Source organism: Semicossyphus pulcher, unplaced genomic scaffold (assembly GCF_022749685.1).
Source record: "Semicossyphus pulcher isolate SPU_LCO1_2020_fin unplaced genomic scaffold, fSemPul1.0.p SCAF_1, whole genome shotgun sequence".
Classification (NCBI taxonomy): Eukaryota; Metazoa; Chordata; class Actinopteri; order Labriformes; family Labridae; genus Semicossyphus; species Semicossyphus pulcher.
This window is the reverse complement of record NW_027211603.1, coordinates 12,873,087-12,900,001: the sequence shown is the minus strand read 5'-3', so window position 1 is coordinate 12,900,001 and position 26,915 is coordinate 12,873,087. Positions and strand designations below refer to the sequence as shown.

The window sequence follows — 26,915 nt, the reverse complement described above, 5'->3', positions numbered from 1 at the left end:
TTTACCAGTCACCAATCAGTATTAATTCTCTAATCCATCAGCTGGTTCTCTCTGGAATACAGGAGGAACCCAATAGTCATGAGTAAGGGTCTTAAATCCAGATATTCTTGTTTAGCTGTGATGCTGACCAAATGGAAGGACAGGACAGCTGCTTTGTTTGCAGTGATTATGAAAAAAATAATAGTATAATTCAAATAGTAAATCTGTCAATAAACAGTATCATCTTTACCTCGCCAAGGATGTTATTTTCCGTGCCGGTTGTTTAAGTACACTCTAAGTTTTCCACATTTCTAATTTACCATCATCATCTCCAGTATCAGTGTTCTTCATGAACTTCTCTGCAGCTGCAGAAAACCAATTATATGCTGGGATAGACACAAAAAAGAAAAGAGACGGCAGCAACAGACAACGCGTCGAAGAGCAATGCTGTTGTATTAAGGCGACACATCCACTCAGTGTATGTTTCCTGTCATGCTGTCATCTAGAAAAACATGAATAAGAAGCTGTGTCCCTGAGCATGCTCAGTGACGCTCTGATAACTCTGAGACCTGGAGCTACTGTACAAGAATCAGTTAGAGAGTAAGCTTCAGATTAAAATACTGTGCACTCGCCATTCTCAATATGTTACACAGAGCAGTGTTAAGGTTTGTGCACAGGAAACACTTGTTTTAAGTGGGAAATGTAATTTCTTTGGGAATTAAAATTCATATGAACTTCTAAAGTAATGTTTCAATGAGACGAATATGACAATTAGATTTAAATGTATCTATCTAGCCAACATGCTCTTACTCAGACGTATCTACAGTTCATCATAGCCAGCCCTAATCTAATTAATGCACTGTTTATGTCAAACATTTGTTGTGAAGAGCGTTTTTTTCCAGCACGTGGAGAAACACCAACATTGGCGATGGAGTAATCAGCTCTGTCCTGAAATGCCTGCAGGCTGTCGTCAGTTTCTACTGTAGGATGCAAACTGTTTGTATGCAGAGACATTCTCCAGTTTGTTCTAGCAGATGGTCAAAGTTATTCTTTACGTTTCCATCAGTGTAACTCTGAATCATCGAGCAGGCTTGTTTTTGCCCGCACTTTGTGGGCGGTGATTCTGTTTTCATTACACTCATCACTTCCAGTACAGCAGAATCATCCCTCCATTAAATCACCGTCGGCAGGCTAATTTGCTGCAAAGCAAACTGTTGCTGAAATCAGGCGAGTTCTCATTCTGACCAAGCTGTGAGGAGTTTTTCGCTAGTTATGAAACAGACTGAAGTTAATTCTGATAACTCTGTATGACCTACAAAAGCAAACCAGTGCCATTGACTGCAAAGCAGCCATGCAGAGACCAGTAATGTTTTTTATTTCTCATGTGTTTCATTTCGGTCTGGCCAGTCTGGTGTATGTGGAGTAAAATAGTCCAAGAATTTCCACCACTGAAACCTGAGAGTGATCCTAGAGACGGCAAATGCCTCAGAAGAGAAATCATTATTAATCCCTCTCCCAAAGATTTCTTTTTTTGCCATTGGCTTGACCTCAGCAAATCTCTGGAGAGATTTCTTCCTCTCCATCCTGCAAAAACTGTTTTTACAAAATCATTTCTCGAGGATCAGTGAAATAATAAATTAAGTGAGAGAGGTGAAAACTCGCTTTCCCTTCAGTTATTCTTGTCAATATTTTAAACTCCATGGTTTCTCTGCAACAGGCAAGAAAGCAGTGACCACATAGTGTATTACAGCTGATGTTCTAGATGCCTTCTCAGGATGGATTTTAATTGATCTTATTTGTGGTCAATTTGATCTAACACTCAGAAACACAAGGCAAAATAACCATTAGAAGTTAGTCAAACCGTCACTGAATTAAAAATCAAAGGGTAATGAAGGATCATTTGTAATACTCTTGATTTGTTTCCCAACATGTTCACATAAAAGATGTTGATTAGTCGCAGATTCACACATGAATGACTGCGGTGTCCCTCGAGGGAGACTCTGCAGGTTTGTTGGAGTCTCTCCAAATCCCTCTGGGCGACACAAAAGGAGAGTTTTCCATTAGAAAATAACTAAGCATGCAGCCTGAAGCATTATGAAAGAGGTGGCACCACGCAGCCAGCTGTTACCAACCATTCCATTACAACCCACTGTGTCAGTCAATGGGAAAGAGGGATGAATGGTGATACAAATCGATTGTTTGTTTCCTAATACACAAGGCAATCAGTCTCATGATGAAATGACTTGATGCCAACACAAATATGTATCAGTCAAGAGCATGAAGGGGGACACAGAAGGGCATTAATCAGAGCAAGAAAAGAAGTCAGGCTGGTTGTTTTTAGGAGGAATGTTGATGCAGAAACATGTAGACTTGTAAAATGTACCACAATGAAGTCTCTATGTGCATACACCATCAGGAACAATTTATTCAAAGGCAGTGGAAATCAAACAATGCCACAAGTACCAGAAACATTTCTGGTAAATCACATATTTTTAAAATGCTATTGAAATGTTTGTTGATAATCTGGCAGTCAGGGCCACACAGGAACACAAGTTTCTGAATGCAAACTTATTAAAAGAACAGGCACAATAGTGAATCAAAAACTCCAACAATCTCTGATTTAATTGTCTGAAAATCTTTTGATAACCCAACATGAACCTTTCAGAATAAAGTCCCGATCCTGTTCTCCTCTAAAAGTTAACACTGTGGGCTTAACGATCGAAAAAGCATGAGTAGTCAACATAAAGGAAAAACAAAATAAGCAACTATTGTCCCAGAGATTTGTGAATCTTAGGGTGCATTCACGCCGAAAGTCTGTTTGTTTGATTCGTATCAAAGGCCAGATTGTTACAATGTTGCATTTAAGTTTGGTTTGTGTTCACAGCAGCTTTTACCAGCGGACCAAAAGTTTTGATGCGCGAGGAAACTGCTCTCTGATTGGTCAGAATTTCCACGTGGGAAAACTCCTTGAAGTAAACAAAGAGGGAGAGCACACTCTGATTGCGGAGTTCTTTTTTATCCGACATTGTTCCACCGATCGATCCGTTTCTTTCTCCTTTAGTTTGTCACTGAACAGTTTGAAGACCTCCGTGTTCTTGTGTGTTTCCACAAGCATTTGTGAAATTGTTTGGTCAGCACATATTTCCTCGTTGCTCCACCACGTCTGTCCTCCACTTATCTTGCTGCCTGGCTGCGTGTCTGTCTCTGCAAGTGTCAGCAGCCGTTAACAACCCACAATGCACAGTGTTTTGGTTTGCTTCCTGTAGTCCCATCTTTTCTAGCGGACCATGGTCCGGTTGTTTGGTCTGCACCAGAGTTTGAATGCGTGTTCTCACCTGTCCAACTGAACCGGACTTTCAGAGTAAAGTCAGAAAATCCTGACCAAAGCTGTCAGGTGTGAAAGCACCCTTTATCCCCTTTGATACATTGACTCAATTCTTTTACTTATTGGAGCTGTATGTGTGAATGCAAAATGCCCCGAACAGTTAGTTTTGCCCTCCAGCTCCCGAGAACAAAGTCCATGTGATGTCTGATTGAGCTGGAGCAGGTTATTCTATGAAGCTTTCACAGCGAGCGAGTGGACGTGTTGATGACAAACATGTAATCGCATGTGTCACTGCTTCGTACTGTTTTAACTGTTATAGACAAGTCCTCCTGCATGCTCCACCCAGGTGCCACTCTTTTCTAAACCATGGCACATCCAGTAGGTCACAACGCATCTGACAGAGTCTCCTGTTATGTGCTATGTATTAGAAAGCAGGCCATACAATCAGGGGTGGGAGGGTTACTTAAAAGTGTATTCCGATACACTTACTAATCCAAGTATCACAATTTTAGAGTAACGTAAGTGATTACTTTCTTTTGGATTACTTCAATACTAAATGTGCAAATAAAGACAAGAGAAAAGAAATGTCAATGACTTGATGAAGTTAACGTTATTCCTTCCTTTGTAATGCGTGAATGCCCATTTAAATTGATAGCAACTATTCACATTTAAATGTACTTTGTTAAGTCTGCTGTTCACACAACTTCACACACAAACTTCAAGTAAAATGCCATAAACTTATTCCAGTCTGGGGCTTGTGTTTTTACCTGCACCACCGGCCGCGATTGTCACCAGAGTGACAAACTATTTTCCAGTAGATGTAGGAGATTAACTGGAATTCTGTGCAGCTAACCTTAGCGGTTGGTTGTACCTGTAAATGTTTCCTTACGTTAGATGTCTAGGCCTTGGACCCCCCCCCCCCATTTCCACCCAGTGAAAGCATTTTTTACCCCCCAGGCCATGGCAACCAGAGGCTGTTGATGGCAACTCTGAGGAGCGGTGTTGTGGGACCTGTGTGCCGTGAAGTGTTGTATCGTGTGCGCGCAGGTGCGTGGTATTATCAGAGACGGTGTAGAAATGAGACAGCAGATTTAGAGCATCTTTGGTGTTATATCATCTTCATTTCAAAAATGTATTTTACTAATTTACTAATCCCCATTTTTAATAAATGTATCTGTAAACTAGTCACCTCTTTTTTTCTGTAACTGTAACAGAATTTTTTTGTATCCTAATTACGTAACGCCTTTACTTTTATTCCGTCCCCAGGCCTGCATACAGTGTCATAAGTTCTATTACAAAACGGCTTTAAAATGTTTCTCAAAAGGTCAAAAAATGAGGCGTTGTGCTTTTTAACAGTATGTAATTTAGTGGATTTATTTAGACCGGATCGCAAATAAATAACTCAAAAACACAGACTAGAACCGTTCCCAGGTATGAAACATGTCTGTGGGGGTTGTGCAGGTGGTATGAGTTACTCATTGTGCTCAGCTCTGCTCTAAAATATGTTCTTTCTTTGCCCTCCTCATCATTAATCTTTAAGATACTTTTCATCATCCCGCCATCGTTCTTAAACAGTGCTCCACTATGTGACATAATATCAGAAGTTATTTAAGTATGTAGAAGTAACCCCTCCTCATAGCAATTCATGTGGCTGACTCACACTCACAATCCATCAAATATTCATTACGCTATATGAAAAATAGGCTGTCAGAGCTCCGCCGAGGATATCATTTAGGTCTTTGGGTCTTTTATGGAATGAGTAACAGAATTGCTGCCAATTTAGCGTCTACTTCCACTGAATCCCACTGAGGCTCTTTCTGCGGCAGCCTTAGAGGAGTGCTCTGCTGAACGCAGGCAGCTGAAGACTTCACCGGACTCGGGTCGGCCCCCGTGCGGTGACCTCCAGCCAGCTCCTGATGGAAATCTAACCAAGCATCACGCTCAATTTGAGACTCCAGAGTAAACAAACAGGAGTGCTCTTCAAAGGTGCAGCCACTAACTGACAAGGGGGGGGGGGTCTGCCTGGAGCTGTGTTCACTCAGTGCATCATGAAAGCACAGACCTGGCTAAGAACACACGCAACCTAAAGATGAACATGTTTGTTTTGTGGAGGAAGAAGAAATAAGTTAATAAAGCACATTTTTTACTCAAGATGCTCAAAGGTTGTAAATATGTAGCTGTTGCTAGACTACGAGATTTTCTAATAAGAAGAAAAGAAAAGTTTAATAAACTGGTTTATACGTTGTTAATTAGAGAAGAGAGCATGTTTCACTCAAGAGAAGTTGCCTTTCTTTGGCCAATTAGTTACGAGATGCATCATTTTTCAAAATAAAATGCAGGGATTAGAGCCATGAAAAGTTACATTTTACTGTTGCATCCTAACAGAAAAACTGCAATTTATAACCCCAAAGCTAAGGGGCATCGTCCCTCTAACTTTAGTAGAAATCTGTCTGGAATACCATATATGACTCGTACATGAAATGCAAGACTTACTCTCAATATTTCTGTCTTTGGTCTCATGATACAGCTCCGGAAAAAGGAAAGAAACCACTGCACTGACAGAGTTCAGAGATCAATATTTGGTGGAATAACCTCGTTTTTAATTACAGCGTTCACCTATGAAGACTTTCACACTCCTGTCGGGTAACATTAGGCCACTCTTCTCGCAAACGTTCAAGCAGCTCGGCTTTGTCCGATGGCTTGTGACCATCCATCTTCCTCTTGATCACATTCAGGAGGTTTTCAGTGGGGTTCAGATCCGGATTGGGTTGGCCATGACATGAAGAGAGATGATTTTCAAGAAAATTTAGAGTGGTCATTTTTTCCGGAGCCGTATAGAAACCCTTTATCATCGTCAGTGTACTGGGATTGAGCCTTTCAGAAAAAAGCAATATGTTTTATTTGAACACTTGGGAGTCCCAAATTTCCTGCCATGACCAACAGTTCATCTAAAACACAAGACTTGTGTGATCTGGTCTAATCCAGAGATTCAAACCACAACCATCAGCTGATCAAAGGCCAAGGATCCATCCATCATATCTTAGCCACACCTGTTCTGCATTTTCTTCTAATAATCTGACAACAGACGTTTAACAAAAAACACTTTTGTTGGCAAAAGAATTTTACTTTGTGTACACTTTGATGCTATAGATATGTATTTAAATATACTGTATACACCTCTGCAACTTCCTGCCAGTGAATATATTCCACCAGGCTGAGACAGAGCCTCCGGATATTATTACAGCTTGATTCAGTGTTAATTGGCTCAGCTTTGAGTTTTAATCTTTACACTTTTAATTCACCTCTCTTTAAACAGGCTCGTGCTCTCTCCTCTGCACTCACCTGCCCTCTAAATCACTCCCCTCAGTCCAGCGGCCGGGCTTAATATCCTGCCCTGTCAATAGTGGCTGAGAGGAGGGAGACTTTATGTTCCTCTGGTCTCATGACAGCCACTCTGAAATGTCTGCCTGAGGGCAGGAGCTCAAACTCATTCTGCGAGGGCCGGTCGGGACTCTCTTCAATGGTATTGGCTTTCCTTAGAGCCGGCCTGTTACACTGTAATTGTGAGAGCTCTACCTGACTTACCCCAATGATCTTATTTGTCAATTTTACAAGGCCGCTAAGCTTTTCTTACTGAATTAGTTAAAGTTCCTCACCAGGCTGCAGTACACCGTGTTAGATTGTTCTGTACAGCAGTCACGTTTACTTCTAACATAAGGCTTCCTGTTTCCTCAGTCAGTAAGTGTTGATTTCCTCTGAACACAATAGCAATATTTTGTTCATAACCAAGGAGTCTGAGTTGCCTAAACATAATTACACCTGAACCACAGGGAGGCAGATCAGCCAGGCTGTTACGGACACATTAACGGCTGACCTGCTTTCTGTTGTGACATTTTGTGCCAGGACGTCTCGGCCTGATTTTGTGCTTTTTGCTCAATTTAGTTTTCCTTCAGAAGTGACATTTTTTCCCCTCAGCACGCTGGTGATTAAGTGAAACTGGATTGTGAGCTGTGTTGAAACAGCAGAGATGAGACAGCAGCAGAGAATGTAGCTGGTGGTAATTTACTCTAGTTATCAATTTGTAAACAAGTGAAAGCCGATGATAGATTGATCCTAATAAAGAGTTCTGTCTGTGTAGCCTCTGCAAGACTTCAATGTTGTTATTGCACTGGCTGATGTGTGTCTTCATTATGATGAACCTGGGAACTGTAGTTTATTCTGAAGTGATCCCAAATACACGTCTTGCTGCTGTAAAAAATCACACATGTATCAAATTTGAGGCTGAGAATAGTCCTGAACAAGAAACAGGTCCCTCCTGTTCGATGACAATGCCCAATGGTTTTAGTATGTATAATTTTTTTTTCAAATTAAAGCATAAAAAATCCGCCAGAGACAACCGACTGATGGGCTGTTGGATTTGATCTTTTCATGCAGTTATGATCATCAGGGTCGGAGGGGGGCTGGAGCCTATCCCAGCTGTTATTGGGTGAGAGGCGGGGTTACACCTGGACTGATTGCTGACACACAGAGACAGACGACCTTTCATGCTCACGCTCACATCTACCGGCAATTTAGAGTCACCAATGAACCTAACGAGCACGGGGAACCCACGCCTGCACAGGGAGAACTTCACACAGAAAGGCCCACTATGTCCAAACAGGGAATCGAACCAGGAACCTTCTAGGCTGAGAGGTGTCAGCGCTAACCACTGCACCACTGCACCACTGTGCAGCCCACTTTTGCTAATAAAACTTCATCTCACTTCACTTCTTCATGTGTGACAACAAGCCTCACATTGCATTTAAGTTTTCAATTCAGTTTTAATAAAAAAAAAGTCCTTGGAGTCATGACCCCTGTGTTCTAACAATAAGATAAACCATGTTAGTTTGAACATGTCATAAAATTTACTAGGACAAAAAACTAAATCAAGTTAGGTTGACATTAAGAAGCTGAAGTTGTGTCTCTGGATTGTGTGACGATTCATCCACTCAATAACTTCTCAAATGTCAACATTTTGGACGTGTTTTTTGTCCCTGTTTTTCGAAGACGCAGTCCCTTTGCCAACGGTTTGAGCCCTGGCTTAAATCAGAAGGGAACATGTAAGTTTTTGCCAGCATCACAGCCGTGTGTGTAGTCATCAGGCTTTGCTTGCTAAGCCTACAGAGCCGCACTAGAGGCCAATAATCACTCTGCATGAGTGTTCAGCACGAGTTATTCTCACTTAAGATGATTTGTTTGGCCATTTTTCCGCAGCTAAAGTGGAACAGGACCCGTGTTTCTGCTGCCCTTTCGCAGAGAGCAGCTCCCATGGGGTTAAATAGGTTTTCTATGATTGGTCGACATCCCTGCAAATGTCAGCGCACACAGATGGAGGCCATCTTGATAAGACTGTTCTCTGCCCTCACCACTTAACCAGTGCTAACCCCTCAAACAAGGCCGGGCAGACTTTTAATTATTAGACACAGAGAGTCTAATGAAAATATCACACACATTATTTTTATTTTCACACTGACATCTTCCAGTCTGACAGGATCAATAGTACCGTCCCTCTGCATGGACGTATTAATGTCACATTGTTTTAATGAAAATGGAAAGTGGCGAATGAAAAGTGGAGGGTGATCTGCTTAAGGTATCGATCGAAGCCAAGACCCATCCAGGGTAATAAGGTCACAGGGTCTGTGTTTTTCACCTGTTTATTTAGCACAGAGAAAACCTCTCGTGTTTTCTTGTTTAAAGACAGGATTAATTTTTATACAGTAAGACTTTATACCTGATTTCATCCCTTGCCATCAAGGGTTTAGTTTATACATAATCTCAGATCCCATCGGCTGTAGTCTGACGACGATATGGCCTCTGGGGACAACGGTGAACATGCGGGGTAGCCAGCTGTTAGCGATGAAAGACTTCCAGTCAAGACTTCCTTTTCTGTGTGCTGCTTTGTTTACAGAAAAAGAAACCATTTTTCTTGTGATTGACTATAATTAACGGCTCTTACCTTTTACATTTCAACATCATGATGCAGATTAATATAAAGTCCTGTCCTCAAGAGGAGAAGAAAACTACTTTTAAAATGCTTGTTTGTTGAAAGGAGGTCAGCTTAATCATTTCTGATGCGTTCGAGGAAGTCGGGAAATCTGAACTCTGAACAGATTGTTAGCTGTTAGCATGCAGATGTCTGTTTATAGAAATGAATAAGAAGCTATATCGTCGTCAGATAGCTGCTGTTGGGAGCCAGGATGTCATTATTGCACATTACCTTCCGCCTGCTGTTGCTCTCCACACGCGCTGTTTTTCCTGCATACTCCGCAGCCTGCTGATACATGATTGGTCAATATTACTTGGACTACAAGCACACTAGGAACGGAAACCAGAACACTTGTAATCCCTAAAATCCACGTCCCTGCTTACATACTCTACATTTCTATGTCTGTAAACAGACATTACTTTATATAGGATGCCAAAGCCAAGTATCTGCCTGCTTGTGTAATTCATGTCAGACAGACAGAATTAAGTAAAGCAGCGAGCTCCTGAGTGAAATAAAAAAGTGATAACAAGCATTATGCATAGACATGAATTCATTAATGTATGAATATACTTTCACATTTTATAAATACTAATGAAGTTTGATGAATAAATCAGAAGTCTCGTCACTCTCTGTCGCACTGGAGTGATTAGCATGTATGCAAATCAATAATGTATGTATGAGCTATTTCTAAGCTCAGCACGAGGAAGTTAAAATCTTCTTGATGTTGCATATCCTCTCACAAACTCCACAGTATCTCCTTTTTCTTCCACTGTGTGCGTTTGTGTGTCTAGATGAAGGTACTCGCAGGTCCCTTTGTGTTTGTGATCATTGGCAGGAAACACATTTGGAGGAGGCAGCGTTCTTTGTAGCCTTAGTTGGACCTGTCACAGACGCACGACGGAGCAAAAGGGCTTTTCATTTTATTTTTGTTAATGCTCAAAGATGCTGTGAACAGATTGAGGTGTGTGTGCGTAAACAGAAGTAGTAACATTTATTTGCGTGTGTGTTTAATATCTGTGAGCTGACATGTGTCCTGTGTGTTCTGACAGATGCAATGTTACTGGTGGCAGACAGACTGGAGGGACCGTTCAACATCGAAGCAGTCATAGAGCCAGTCGACATCAAGATCTCCGAGGCCATCATGACCATGCAGGACAACAGCATGACCGTGTCAGCAAAGGTACTGTATCCTGAATGAGCTATATTCAACATGCTATGATGTGATTAAAGTATATCCTTAACATCATGTACATAATTATATGTTTTTGTTGTCCTATATAGGTGCAAAAGAAAGGCTAACAGTTAAACACACGCAGTTATAATGACACTGTGGAGGATGTGGAGGAAAAATAAGGAGGATGGAAACATGTTTTTGTCCCTAGAGAGATCATATCTTTATATCTAAGCAACATGACAATACATCCATAACTTTAATCAAAGAGTTCAGGAGTCTAAAGCTAACCACACTTGGGATGCAGCATGGAAACTCTGGTCTTAAAATCTAATTTGCAAACAATTAAGTTGTATATAAAGGTCTTTTTTTGGCAGACAGATTATCAGCCAAGAGAAGCAACTAATTTCCTCTCTGGCCTCTTGAGAGTTCAATTTGCTAATCAGTCTTTGGCATAGTTTAAATTTGCACCAGCGGATATTATCACACAAAAGTGTTTCTTGTCAGACGGAAAGTTTATCAGTTCAACTTTTTACTCAGATCCCCTGGTGTGTTCTGGCCTTTCCTCATGCCAGAGTTACAAAGGTCAGTCTGGATTAGACGTCACATTCTTTTCCATATCAGGAAGCCTGCAATTTACACTTTTACCAATTGTCTCTGCTTTGGACGCTCCGTCTCTGCAAGCTTGTGCTATGCTGACAGATTGCTCTGAGATTACAATCCTTCCCCACATTCACATTTGAACCATATTCGGTCGTCCCCCAGCCGCACAGCTCTGCAGAATGTGCCGTTCCACATCGCATTGTGCTTTCATCCCTGCTGTAACGACCTGTTGAAAATCATTTTGCTTGTGCGATGTACAGGAATTGTAATCATAGTGAAGAATTGATAACTATTAGAGAAGAGACAGCCTCTTGTCTTGACAGCCATGTAGCACATTAGAGTGCTCCCTCACACAGCGAGCCAGGGGCCGGCAGAGTGGCCGGGGAGGAATGCTAATGAGCCACGCTGTTTGGGCCCTCAGAGCCATCTGAAAACAATCTATCCCTCACAGTGAACCTCTGTGAACTCCACATTGATTCATGTAGGGTCCGAACTAAAACCTCCAATTCTATTTTAACGTATTATAACAATGAAACTTAAGTTCACATAGCTGTGTCCACATAGCGGCCTTTTCTATCAGAGGGGCTCTTGGGAGCGCTGGGATTAAGTGCTTGTGTAAGCACTTGTAAAAAACATCGCACACGGTGAGAGAAAAAGCGCTGCATGCAGGTTTTGTATCTATGACAACAATAAGTTTAACTTACTAAACAAGTTACAACGCGTAGGGCGATAAAAGCACAACGCTTACCAGCAGCATTTAGTGCCCGACCGATCTGCTCCCACAGATTGCCTCTGTCAAACTCCGGGTGGACAGAAATGGCCCAAACAAGTTCCTCCTCCATATTTGGCGGTAACCAGGGTGATGAGTGACGCCCCATCTGATTGGTTGCCTGAAAAAAGCTGCGGTGATGATGCCAGCGGCTTTCTGAAAAGTTCAGAGATTTTCCACTCGAAGCGCTCGGAGCTCTGAGAAAAGATGCTTGGTGCAGCGCTTTTTCTCTAGGCGGCCACATTATTATTGTATAACACTTATTATTTCATAGCATAATGAAATTTTACTTTCTGCCAAAATTGTTTCAGTTCATAAAAACAAGGTTATTATTATTATTATTATTGTTATTATAAGATAATGTTATTTTTCCCATTAAAAACAACACTTGAATTCGTTTCATCCATCAGATTTAACAGCTAAATTTGTATGTTGGTGCTACATTTACAGTGCTACAGTTGGAGGCAGGGTTTCGATCTAGAAATTCTCACAAATTGTATGAGATTTATTTTTTGTTTCATTTTGAAGGGACTTTGTGGGATTGAAACAACAGCTTTCAATTGCATGCGAGGAACATATCAAGGAGTTATTTCATTTTTTTTTGCCACCAATCTGACACCTCCTGTGGCCGCAACTCTGGCGCTGATAGACAGCATTGGTTCCGCGCTGGCTCGATATGGTTTTCTATCTCAATTCACAGAGCAGGAATCGTGCTGTGAGCAAATTGACTCGGGCTTTTTAAGGGAAGAAGGTCAGGGGTGTAGGAAAGCTACAACCTCTGTGGAAGCAAATCAGATGTGTAGTCTACAAAGACATAAACGTTCAGCAGCCCTACCCAACTACTGTGGTAATGATGCAAAACCAGGCTTTCCTCATTAGACACTGAACAGTCCATATCCTGTTCCACTCTCCCTTGCGCTTCCTCCCCTCTCTCCTTGGTAATTGTATCTCCCTCTGTTTATTCTAGGTTTTTCAAGGGTGTGGTCAGCCGAAGCCATCGGGGATAGGCAGGTCTGCACGCGGCATCTCAGATGTGTTCAGTGCTCGCTTCCGACCCTACACTCCTGAGGAGAGACCGACCACAGCAGCTGGGACAAGCCTGGAAAGACTGGTATGTGCAGAGACGAGATAAGCACAGCAATATTGTAAACTTGGATTGGAAAATTGGAATTTGAATAAGGTAGTCGTAAAAGAAAAAAAAAAGTCAATTTGGTTTGGATTTGTGGTGTAAATAGGAAAAGAATGGTGGATATAAATCCAATTCTTTCCCAAATAAATCTCTAAATTTTGGGCTCCTAATTTGAAGCCTAACTGAGGCTGAAACAGCCGATGGTTTTATTAGTCTGTATTCTGCCAGCGAATGAGGCTGAACACTCCTCCTCTCTCAGCTCAACTGATTTTCAGACCTGCTTGGAAGTGTGTTGAGAGTTTTTGAAATATTACTGGTGGAGGCAGACTTTGTGGAGACATACCGAGCTTAAGGCCAACTTACCCGGGCTCAAGTCCAAAGGCCAAGAGAAAAATATAGATGCCCTCAAAGATTCCAAGAAAAATCATTGCAAATCCCTGCTCATGTAGCCTGTGGAGACCCCCACACCGAACTGTAGTCAGCGTTAAAATATTTCAGATTCTATGCAAGAGGTCACAGAGATGTCAGAAAAGACCATGCTATGTGTGGAGGAGACATTACACTGAGTGTGTATTGCTGCAGGAAAAGAGGAGACACCATTAGAACAGTTTACTAAAGGTACCTTGTCATAGAAAATGATCCTCGCCTCTTCCCAGAATCAGTTCCTCTTGGAGAATCCGTCTTGAAGAAGGTAAAACAGATCCAACATCCTCCCACCGAACTTCAGGAGGATGACAAATGTTAAGACTTTAATTGAGTCTATAAAAAGATCCATTGCACCACCTCATGCCACTGAAACACGATGTAGGAGGTTGTCTGTGTCAAGCTTCAGTATGTAGCAACACGGAGCTCCTGAATTTGAAGATATTAAACCAGACGCCCAAAAAACCCACACTGTGCATCTTTTCCCCCGTATGTTACAGAATGTATGTTGCTGGGAAGCGTCTGTGTGATGATAAGAGCCTAAAATATCTCATTTTAAAAACGATACTACGGTGGCAGACAAGGGCAATCGTGCTGCAAAAGGCCAAACTATTTCCATTATAAGAAACGGAGTGCAAATTCAGAAATGATGTAAATTCAAAAACACATGCACAAGTCCAAAACAAATGCATTAACATCAAACGCCCTGCAAATACAGAAACGATGCAAACACAGAAAACACATGAAAAAGAAAAACGCTGCAAATCCAGGCCTGTAGGGGGCGCTCGGTGTGACAGGTTTATTATTGACAGGATCCAAAGAGGGAGATGAGGCAGTGCATTTATTACTTACCAGACTTTGTAATTTGTCTCTGTTGTTCATGTACTACTGACTGCTCTGCAAAAACACAACTTTATAACATGAGCAAAAAAATCGGCTCCCGATCACCAGATAGCTTTCCTAAAGTAACTGCTGCTAACTGTAGCTTCTGTAGCGAGCGGTGCTTTATGATGACTGTGCCCGGCTCGGCGTGACAGGTCATTATTGACGGGAGAGAGAGCGAGAGAGAGGGAAACGAGGCAGTGAATTTATTATCAAGTGGAGATTGATGGTGGAGTTCGACGACTGCTGCATGTCATCCCCACTCTCTCTTCCCGTATTTCCAACCCGATCCACTGTCCTAACAATAAAGACAAAAAATGACAAAAAATGTATTAATTAAAGTAAATAATTTCAAAAATGTTTTTCGCTGCTTTGTATCTTACATCTTAAAGTTTAAAAGAGGACTGCTAATTAAAGCAAACTTCTCAGATTATGAGCCAGCTCTTTTGTTACAAATTACAAATTAGTTTCCAATTATTATAGCATTATGAAACAACAAAGTGTATTGAGAGTTTTCACTTTGACAAATGTGCTGTGTGTTGTAATGTTGTACAACATCATTAGGGATAAATTGCTGTGAAAGACATTTCAGTGGAATAACATCTACAACATGTAAGGCAAAGGACATGATATTTTAAAACCACATTTGTCCTTTGCCCAATCCATTTAACAAATGCTTGAGTAATCCTCAGTCCAATTGTCAAATCCATTTATTAAAGACATTTATTGTTCTTTTGAATAAAAGGCACAGTTGATAATCTTCTTCTGTGAAAGTTGTTTGACAGGATTATAATGGGAAACATGCACGAGCAGAGAAGCAGATTAAAGGCTGTGCAGTCGCTGTGTCTGTCTTCATAAGTAGACTGCATTCACTAAATGTGGCTGTAATTGTACAAAATTAAGTTGTTAAATTCCTGCATTGGTTGTGTGAAACATGGCCACAGTATTTTAATATTCAGTCTTGAATTGGGCACAATTTGCTTTGTTCAAAACAGCCAGACAAACCCTCCTCTTTGTTTCATAACACACTTGTGGAAAAGAGTGTGAAAGGGAAGAGAAATTACTAAAAGGCAAAGGAACATTTGCAGAAAATCCACAGGTTATGTTTAATAATTCATGTTTGCAAGCTCTCAGGCCAACTTCTTGTAAGAGAGAAAATCTTCTAAGAAAAGTGGGTTGAGTTGCTCAGGGTAACACTTCTCACTGTCTCATCTTCCTCTGCAGCTGCGTTTCCTTGTGTAAATGTAGAAGCTTGTTAGATACAACACTGAGATATATCAGCGCCGGATGCTGCAGCATTAAGAGACTACAGTATGTACTGTATATGTTACCAAGCCGGTCGACTAATTCTCCAAGGTTTCAGTCTTGGCATTGATCAGACCTGATGGCAAAAAAACTTATCTGGGAAATTTCATTGTAAATAAAAAGTTTGAGGATCTTAATGTCACTGTGATTTGAGGCTTGCGGGTGGAATATTTCCGCAGCACCATTTATCATTTAACTTTTTGCTTCACTAACTAATAGACATCCTTTTGCCCCTATTCTCTCTCTCTCTCCCTCTCTTTCTGTCTGTTTTTCTGATGTCCAATTAAATGTCTTTCTTCTTCATTTCTCTGCTGCTCCCAGAGGGCTGTGTGGAGGACAATGCAACACAGCGTAAGCATTTCATTCCTCCTCTTACTCTCACCAGCTCATCTGTCTTGTGGTGTTTTAATCAACCTGCCCATACTGCTCTGCTGCTTTACATTATTCAGAGTTGATATTGATTGCTTGTTTGTGACACGGCTGTTTATTTACTGTGGTTGAATTATTTTACTTTTTTCCTGGTGCGGTACTGAACTAAGCTGCATGGGTCCATGATTAAATACTGTCTTTTCCTGTTTCTTATATTGGCCACAATACTTCAGACTGGCAGCATGGTGGTTAGGACTGTTACTGGCCTTGCAGACAGACAGTTATGAGTTTGAATCTGTGCCTTTAATCCTCCTGCTTGAATTCTCTTTGAACAGTGAGATAGACATGAAGGAAACCCAAAGACATGCAGCTAAGGGTCACTGCAGTCTTAAAGTAATTTGCCCGCAGGTGTGATCTGCATCTGTTAGCATATTAATCCTGCAATGACCTAGCAGAGAATCCACAGTGTTTCCTTGCCTTTTTCCCAGTGCATGCTGGGACAGGGCTGTGCACCAGCTGTGGCCTTTTTTAGACATAGAAGCAGAGGATGTTCTCTTTCTTTTGCTTTACAATGTGCATGAATGTGTGGGATTCATCTCGTGTGTGAACGGACCAAAGCAAATTCTCTGAACCCGTCATCATTTTGAAGAATGTAATGATGTATTTGTTTGTTTTTTTTGCCTGGAATATTTTTTATTACTATTTTTTTTTTTATTGTCATTATTTATTATCATCATATTTTTTTATCTTTCTAGTGCCACCTGTACCTTTTGTCTATTATCATTACTTGAGCAGTTTATTCAATTTGCCTGTTTTGTGACCTGATGTAACATTTACATTTCCCCCTGGGCGGGATCAATAAGGCTTATCTTATCTTATCTTATCTTATCTTATCTTATCTTATCCTATCTTAAGGCTTAATAGGTGTGGAATTGCTGTTATGATGGCCTTTTGAAGTTTGAAGTTGATCTATCAAACAATCAGTGAGCAAGTGTAACATTAATTGTAAATTAATTAACATTAATTAAAAGACTATCGTAACACAAATTGCAATACCTGGTTTACAACTTGCAAGGAAGTAACAAGATGATTCTGACTGTATTAGGAAGAACCTGTTGATACAAAATTTCTAAAGAAACATGGGTAATGATTAAATACAGTGCACTATATTGCTATGTATTGAAACAAAACAGTAATACTATTGAAAACACACCAGCATATGCCTAAATTCTAAGTAAAAAACTAAAACAGAGCAGTCTGCCTTTGTATTAATCACAGTTCCTGTAATATTCACATTATAGCGAAACTTTTTTGTACAATCTGAGCAAAGGAATTAACATTTGCCTACATCCAGATATGGGTACTTGTTTTATGTGAGTTGTTAAATGTTGCGTTAACTGGATGCCATCACAACTGTGTCTTGCTAAGTGTGTTTTTTTTTTGCCATTTTGCACACAGTGTGACTCTTGTTGAACTCCTGATTACCTTTTTTATTGTGGAAGCTCAAGTGATCCAACACTTCGGCTCTGTTCACCAGGAGAGTTGGTCTAATTCTTTCAGATCTATTTTTGATGACGTTACTTGTCAGCTACGTTTGCAAATCCAAGGGGTGTCACTGATTGAAGAGGAAACACTCATGACACAAAACGTGTTCAGACTAATGATGAGAGAAAGCTTTACAGTCTCAAGCTTTATATAGCACAGCCCCATCTGAAGCTTTACATACTAAGGGTTGGTCATATTGACCTAACCCTTTAGTTCCTGAAGCCAATGTTTTGATATCACAATAAGGTAGGGTAGCGATATTTCCTTACACACATATATGTAGGACAACATTTTATTTCTACACACAATACGCTTTTAGTTAAATGCTTTGTACATCAACATGCTCCTCCTATGACTGTCAGTATAGACATGGTGATAAAAGAAAGCTCCTAAAGTGGCTTACTAAGGCTGCAGCTAAATGTGTTACGAGGGACTTTATTGACTCTGAGATCAGCTAGTTTTATGAAACATTGATTGGCATCAGGGACTGAAGGGTTAAGTATATATGAGTTGGGGTAGAGGTTTATGAATGACTTTAAAGCTCACACACTCATGCATTATTACTCCTCGTGTAGCTGTTTAAATCTTGGTCTGTTTGTGGTGATTTGTGCTCATGTGTCACATCCAGCTCCATCATCAGTCTGCATCTCAGATCAGAGCAGAAGTGCTTACATACTGTCTAACCTCCTCTCTTTTTCAGCTCACTGCTGAACCATAGAAAGCTGAAAGAGGTCTGTCTTTGCTGGGTTTATTGAGTCCTTGAGCTGACTTATGTAAGAGCTTATGTTAGAGTCATGTGGACGAGAAAATAAGTAAATAGTACTGGATTTAACAAAAAACAAGTCTGTGATATTTACTTTGATTAATGCTTGTCTTTGTGTTTTTTTGCTTTGTCTGTGACTTTTAATCTAATGGAGATTCTATGATACTGTGTGAAACTGTTTAATGTTTATTAATGGTTTGGCCCTGCAGTTTTTACAGTTAGATATGTCTCTCTGTGCTGCTGATTCATTGCTGAGACCAAATGACCTTTTACTTCTAACTCAGAGGAGAGTCACAGAGCTGTTCTCCTGTCCCCTGTCATCAACCACAGGAAAGCATCCCTGCTAAAAACACACACACACAGAGGGATTTTATAGTTTGTGTGCACATAGCGTATTGTTTTCTTTCATACTAACTTGTTTAAAATGTCATACAAACTATTGACAGGCCACAGAGGCTGATGGATTTAAAACAGTGGCATTTAAAATATCGTCTACTGACCCATCACCAGATCTGAACATCTTAAATGACTCCATTAGTGACTTAGTGTGGTTACATTGTACAGACTAGTGACTCAGCTCAGGTTTTATTACATGTTTTGCCTTATTGGCGTGAATCTAGGTGTTGCATTGCTGCTTAGTTGGTCCACCACTTTGGTCCAGACTGGTTGAGACTATTGGATGGATTGAAGGAAGTTTGTACACTTTTGTTAGCAACTGACTTTTCCTTCATTGCCACCTCAAGGTTGCTGTTTTTGGTTTAAAATGAGAGGTTTGATAGATTCCCTTGCTTTTCATCAAGAATCATCATTAACTTAAATTTGTACTTTATCCAATAAATTAGTTGAAGACCAAATATGTGCAAAACTAAAGATGTTATCCTCAGCTGTGTTATGTTTAGCTTTGATTAGCAAATATTAGCATGGTTAACAGAGGTATTATGCTCATTTCAAGCTTCATATTTCACTCTGTGATACCTGTGGAGTAGCTTAGCATAATTTACAGTTTAAAAAAACTCTGACGCTCTGTGCAGGCCCTCATACGGCCTCTGCCCGAAACCACTCAGTCAGCTCTGTCCCTTTAAGAAACTCTGCCCCTAAACGCCAGCTTTCTTCTGATTGGCCAGCTCTCTGAAGCCGTTTGTGACGTCACAAAGTGCAGCGTGTAGAAAAAACTGTGTGAAAGCCAGCGATCACAGCAGCCTGCGGACTGAGCTGAGAAGCCTGGGGATTACTCCAACATACTTTCACCTACAGATTTGAAACTTCACCCACGTTTAGTCTGGACATCCAACATTGAAACATTATATATTTGTCTTTAAATGTGAAACAGCATAATGTTTAACTAAGTTGGTGAACATGGTGATCAATATAACTGTGATCACTTGTTAGCACTTAGCTTAAAGCGCTGCCTTGCCTAAGTCCAGCACCACAGGCCTGCACAGGCTCTTGGCCTTCTTCCACTACACAACAACACCATAAGTCTTCACTCCCCGTCGAGATAGATGAAAGTGTTTATGATACAGCGTATTATTGGACCGTATCCACCAGCATGTGTTTCACAATCACATTAAAATTCTGAGGGAGTAGACAAAAGGTCCAGACCTTGGATGCTGAACTAAATGTCTAATGTTCATTTGATTTGCCGATGATAAGCAGATGTCTGATGACACAGTTCTGACTGGAGCGACTTTGTTCTCTGTCAGCCTAAACATTGCCGAAAGGACATAACTGTCAGATTCTCCATTACACAAATGCTTGCTCAACAAAAGTGACTGATTTCCTGAGGGATTTCCATCACTGATTTATTTGACCAGTTTCTAAATATTTTGAGCCTCTCTAACGGGCTGTTTGTTGTTGAACACTGCTGAAATGGGGATGCAGTTGGAGAGAAAGTAAATCAGTCATTAGCAGTGGCCAGGCCTTTCTCCACGCTCCATTTCCCATTGTTTAGCAGCGTAGCAGGGCCAGGAAACGATCTGGCAATGACTATTATTCTCCCGGAGGAAAAAGTGTAAAATAAATGATCAGCTTTTTATTTCTTCAATCAATCACAGTAATCCAGTGTTGATAGGAACCACATATCTATAGTTTAGTGTCCATTTGTTATTGTAGCCACACTTAAAAGAGAGAACTGAAGGGGTTTATGGAGATTTAGGGGCACACACTGTGAATTTAAATGCATGGAAACAAACCTGGAGCCGAACATCCCTCAGCTTCTGAAGGGGGGTAGAAAACCCCCATGTAAAGTCCCTTGTTGCCAGAGTAATCAGTCATTGAGAAATCACTCCGCCTAGTGCAATACAGACACAACTGCCAATTATGACCGATGGTATCGCGGCCAAACTGGTGAAATTCATGAGTCATGCGATAAAACGGACCCAGTTACAGCTCTAATGGAATGCTGGCATGTGCTGCAGATCTCCTCTCTGCAGTGTTTCTATTTAATCGGCCAGATTTCTGTGCAGATCAGCAGGCAAGAGAAGAACAAGTGTTAAGACCAGTTAATCGCACTGGCAGGCTAATTCAGTATACTGGGCATGCTGAGTTAATGTTTTAGCAGCAGTAAGAACCACAGGGTGTGAGTGCTGTTGGGTTTCTAAACTCTGTTTTACTTTGTGCTGACGAAGATCTGGAGGAAAAGAAGTTTATACTTTGTTGAGTCAGAACTTGACTACATTTGTTGGATAAAGAAAGATGTTGGACTTTTAGATACCAGTGATTAAGGTTTTTTTTATTGGGGTACAGTTTTTAAAAGCAAAATCTAAGTAAAATAAATCTTTTCCCACTGGATGTCCCTTTTGTGCCTGCAACATCACCCTGCTGGAGGCGTACTTTGACTATTAAGGAGCCAGAGATTGATGTTGTGCCTTTGTTGAGCTCCATTGCAATAGTTTCCTGAAGGTAGAAACCGCACTGTCACAAATTGGATGTAAGTTTTCTTTCTGAAGGTGGTTTTAGCAGTCAGAGCATGGAGGGAAAGTGCTGTTGAGGCTTTGTTCCTGCAAGGTTCAGATAGAAAAAAAAAAGGCTGTTCGGTGTTAATTCAATTCAAAATCGAGCTGGAGAAACCCAAGCCTTGACAATGTTTCTAAGGCTTTTTTGGAGCCTCATTTGACACCTTTGAATGATGAGTTTAAAATAATGAGATGGTCTGAACCGGGTTGTCTCACCAGTCACCTCCGTGGCTTGATAGAGGGCAATGAATCCGTCCATCCAGAAGTGATTCTGTCCGTCAAAAGAGATGGAAAGCTGACAGAGACTGATGTGTAATCAGCCGTGCTCGCTCAACAGAGACCTGTCTCTGAAAATGAATTGGGATTAATGGACGTGGACAGACACAACAGATCAATGCGGCCACCCTCCAGCTCCACAGCTGTACTTAGCGCTTTACTTCCTCACAGTTTGTTTAGAGTACTTTGAACTTTTACATCCTGTATGTGTCTGTTCTCGTCACAGGGAACGGTGTTCTTGGGGGGACTTTTCATGCTTCGCCAAGTTAGCAGTGCACGCACAAACGGATGCATCACAGGCAATGCATTGAGTAGTGAGATACTCCCTTTGGATTGGGTTTTTGGGGGATTTCAATGCTCCAATCCTCCAGGAAAATACATAATTGAGCAGAAACTGAAAGTAAAACCAGCTCCAGCTCTGTGTCAGTGTGCCTGTTCTGCTGAAAATAAAAGTGCTAGACACCTACTGTGCTGGACAGCTGCTTGGGAGATCAGCACAGTATGGTTCTCTTGCAGGGAGATTCACAGGTAAATGACAAACCATTGTGATACTTGTTGGTTTGAAGGTTCCAGTTTTCCTCTGCCTGGTTCCTTGGCAAGCTCGATACGCTTTTGCTGCTCAGTCCTTTGGGAACTTGTCTTGGATGGCACACAAGACGTCCAACCAGATTTCCAGTCTCACCAGCTCGAGTAATACTGAAGAAAAGCTGATAACTTGCAGTGACGTCTATGAGGGACAGAGAAGACACAGTTCATGTTCTGGATTGCCAAATTAATTTAAGAAAGTTCAACACAACTTAACTCACACTGGTATTTACCCACTCGGAAAGCAGCGCCGCATTATCATCAGTTGCCGTGTAATTGAGAGTAATTTCCCATCTCAAGCTAAATTTGGGTCCAAACTGGTCCACCAAACCTGGCTGCTTCCCCTCCGAGCAGCTTGTCAGTCCATGCTGCCAGAAAGCTGCAGCATGTCCTGGAATCCGCCTCGTCTCCTGCCTCACTGCTCATCACCAGGCTTTTTAGCCCGCTCTGGTTTCCCCTGACATAGTGTGGTTAGCGCTTCTGCCTAAAGGTAGACGTGTTTACCTTTGCTGTAACACAGCTGAGCCTTTGTGAGCTAAACGCATCTATGCAGGCAGGCAGGCAGGCTGAAATAAAACCACAGTGTGTCCAAGGAAATCCTATTTAGTGCATTATTCAAAGCACGGAATCACAGAACGCAGGGCCATTGTGTGTGAAGGAAGCTAACCCAATTGCTGTGTGCAGGAAAAGGAACTGGCCATTTTGTGCTGCTTTCCTTTGGTGATTTTCTGACTTTTTTTTCTAAATACATCTTAGCCACGCTTTGTATATTTTAAATCCAATGTGCAGGGAGAGTGGTTCAGTCTGCACTACCATGAAGTGGTCCCTGTTGGAGTCCATTTGACCTGGAAGCTGGAGGACGTTTGATCCTGGAATCTATTTATAAAGATTAAATTATGTAGTTAGGATTTGTCAATGCAGACCTTATTTCCACATTGTGTCCACAATGTTTTTGCTTCCATGTGAATGTTTTTGCCGGATCTTGTGACATTGTTTTAATCCCGATGCTAGAACAGCGTCCTTGTTTGGATTCTGGTTCAAGTCTGGCAGAAGTTACATAAGGTTTGGTTCACATGCAGTGTCACTGTGATGATCGGGCTGGGCGGTATTGAGTAAATAAGATATTGACAGGAACAAATTACCGTCAATTCTGTTGTTTTCGTGCCTATAATTATCCCAAGGTCAATCAATACGGATGCCATCCCAAATGTTAATTATTCATCCATTTCCATTTCTGCTTATTGCTGTTGCACTGACGAAGGGTTTGATCCAGTCTACACTGGACATTCTGCCAGTCCGTTTATGGCTGAGCACCTGAGCACATTTGCATTTTTGACATTTACAGTCTCCTGACTCAAGAGTTCAATGAAAAATCTAATTAACACCAACATGGACGGGATTTCAACTCATTTATTTGGCGAGTTATAGACGTGTGAGGGGGAATATATTTATCTATGAAGGTTTTTAGAGCTCAGTCAGTTGGATATATCCTGTGAGTCCAGATGTCATTGCATGAATACATTTTAAAGCTTCCCTGTATTTATCAGAGGTGTAACCAACTAATTTAAAAAGTTGCTTGAGGAACTTTCGCTCACAGAGAAGCATCTGTTTATAAAGCCTTTTTTCCCCAAACGGTATGTTTACCCTTGGGATGGGACACAAAACCAGCTGTGTATGAAACTTCCATCTGTGCTTACATTAGTCAGGTCATGGTTTGTTTAGCAAGAATGTGCTGCACTGAAACTGCTCAGCACCCGCATCATCTGTGCTACACTTTTACTGCTTTATAGTAGCCGAGGAAGGGAAGTAAACAGGATGTATCAAAGACAAATTTAATCTATAAATTTGGCTTGCGTTTATGCAAATGAAGGACAGCTTTATTTCCTTTTTAAGATTAGCAGATGTCTCATACATTAAAATGCTGTGTTTTAAGCCCAATTATTCACTCACAGACAACAGTTGGACATGCATATACATCAGTATGTGATCAAAGCTTGTCCCCAAGTGCACTTTTTATATAACACTCAAACTATGACTTCCTGGGTGTCCTTAAAACATGTTCTGTTGGTAGTGAGGTGTTAGAAAGGATGCTGTGTATTCGCCTGTAGTTCATCCTGGGATCTAATGGAGTCGGTATCAAAGTGTTGACCCTTCTGTTATCCATCGTTGATTTTCTGCCCCAATAATAAATTATTAACAGACTTTGGAGTCCCGCAGCTGCAACATCTTTTACCAGCTTTTGCTTTCAAACACTTTTAAAGGGACAGCTGCTTTAATGGGCACAGAGGGTCCCCCCCCCAAACTTCCCAAACTGCTTTTTTATTTGTTAATGTTTCAGAGTTTTTGCATCGTGAGGACTAAATTCAGATTCACCCAGATAAACATGGATTGAATTGCTTACTAATGACTCGTTCTTTAACACCCTGGGACTAAGAACCAGATAACTCAAACAAAGAAGTAAACAAGATCATTTGTATAGTTCCTTTCAAAATAAAAGACACTTTGAAGTCCACTGCAAATGCTAAATAGAATGGTAAGACTGCACTTATATAGCACCTTTCAAGTCTTCAAGGCTACCCAAGGCACCTTGAACTACATGTCAGCAGCAGTCAGTTTGATGAAAAATAAGAAATCTGCTTCATTGTATTGCTTACAAGAAAACTCTCATAACAGGTGAAATTGAAGAGCCCACTCACAATGTTATCCGATGCAAGAAAGACCCTTTAAAGAGTTCTTAGAAATGATGTCAGTTGTGTTGTTCAGTCTTCATTATGTTTGTCTGGTTGTCTGTGACGCTGAGATGAACTTTAAAATCAATAATAAAGCGTTTCGTTTTAACCTCCATGTTTTAACACAATTTAAATTTTAAATTGGGCTGCAGTTTGTTGTTTCATAATACAGTGTTGAAGTTGAACAAAATAGATCAAAGGTGAAAAGGAACACTTAAGGGTTCATGGTTCAGGTCATGCGCGCTGTATGCACACATTCATTGATTATAGCTCTGTAAAGCGGGCTGTCCGCCTCCGCTCAGTGTCTGGTTTGAAAGTGTCTCTTCAGTCAGAGGAGAACAGAGCAGCTGCTTTGCTGCATGAAAACAATGAAAGTCTAATTGATCGAGTTTGTTGTTGTTTTAAGAAGTCCAAAAGACACATGCCCAGGTGCCTGTTGGTTTCCCAGAGTTCTTCTCCGCCGGCTCTTTGCGGTCACATTTAAAAGGCCTCATGTTTCTAACCTATTCATGTGCTCTGCCTGATAACAGCTGACCTTTAACACACTGCATCAGACTCAGCCCAGCTAGCAGGGAACGTTCCCATAACATTGGCTAACATTACCTACAAGTTCTAATGACGTTTGAAAGAAAAGGTTTTAATCTATTATACAAAGAACGTTTTAAGGATGTTTATCACTTCAAATAAAGTTCTTGTAATGAGGCCAGCACCCTGGTGCTAATTTAACATTAACTATCCCCTGTCCTTGATTTGGAGATTTCAAAGAACACCCTAAACCTTAAATGGACTGTACTCATATAGCTCATATTCTAATCCTCTACAATGTTACAATGTTACAATTTCATTTAGCAGACGTACATGTAAGAGTTAATACAACACAAGCACAAAGATCAAGACAGGAAGGAACAAAGTCAGTAAGAGCCAATCAGCTTCAAGTGTGATTGGATACTGGTGCCGACAGGCAGCACACAGGGCGTTTATTTATTTATTTTTTTGTATTAGTATAATAATGAGCAGCAGCATCAACAAGGTCAATATATTCATCATCATCATCATGAATATCCTATTCAACATCAGCAACATCCTCAATGTCATCATCAACAATAGCATCAATATCATTAACTTTGGAGGTGTTCATGAAAGGGCTGGGTCTTTAGCTTCTTCTTAAAGGTGAAAGGGACTCTGCGGACTGAATGGAGTTTGGTAGCTCGTTCCACCACCGGGGGACTACTGAGGAGAAGAGTCTAGTTAGCGACTTAGGGCCCTGTTGTGATGGGAGCACCAGGCGCCTTTCATTGGCAGAGCGTAGTGGGCGGGAGGGAGTGTAGACCTGGATGAGGGCGCTCAGGTAGGCAGGAGCTGTTTTTTGTTGCTATTTTGTAAGCGAGCGACAGGGTTTTGAATTGGAGTGGAGGGATATGAGCAGTGGAGTGGCGTGCTGTTTTGGGTTGATTGAAGACCAGTCTAGTCATAACATGTTAGCATCACCCTGTCATAAAAACATTCATACAATAATGTAGTGCCATGCAAGGCCACTTGTAAGCTAAGCATTCACACACATTCACACACCAACAGTATCTTCCCCAAAGACATTCGACATGTAGACAGGAAGAGCTGGGGATCAAACAACCAAACTTCCGATTGGAGGACGACCCACTATCTCTCTGAGCCACTGCTTTGTAAAAAGAATTTATCAGCTCGTACAAGTGCATATAAAGTGAGTGCAGCACTGTTCATCATATTTTATGAGAGAACATTTCAATATTTGAATATTTTCCGTTGTAAAAACAGTCTAACAGCTGAAATGATTCAGTGTAATTAGATTGATTGTTTTGCACAAATGGGTTCATCACTTTCCTCATTTCTGAGCTCCCGTCGACGCTGCATGAAAGTCTGCTGTTTGCTTAAACTGAAAGATGCTATTAACAGATACTTCAGTGAATATTGTGTAATAAGAGCATATCCCTTTACAAATGTAATTACAGGAATAACACACAGACAGTGGTGTAAAAAACATGAAGGTTATTGGGTAATGTGGTTGTCATGGGGGCAGGCTGACAATACCCACTGCCTGCTGTGTGAG

General features: G+C 41.0%; 1 protein-coding gene across 1 annotated transcript in view; it reads left to right on the top strand.

Moving 5' to 3' along the window:
* gpc6a (glypican 6a) overlaps positions 1 to 26,915 on the top strand; it is a 162,442-nt gene that overhangs the window by 117,397 nt on the left and 18,130 nt on the right. The window contains exons 5-7 of the mRNA XM_069657950.1: positions 10,379 to 10,509; positions 12,840 to 12,983; positions 15,933 to 15,962. Coding sequence (XP_069514051.1) covers positions 10,379 to 10,509; positions 12,840 to 12,983; positions 15,933 to 15,962 — 305 coding nt within the window. The remainder of the gene's footprint in view (positions 1 to 10,378; positions 10,510 to 12,839; positions 12,984 to 15,932; positions 15,963 to 26,915) is intronic.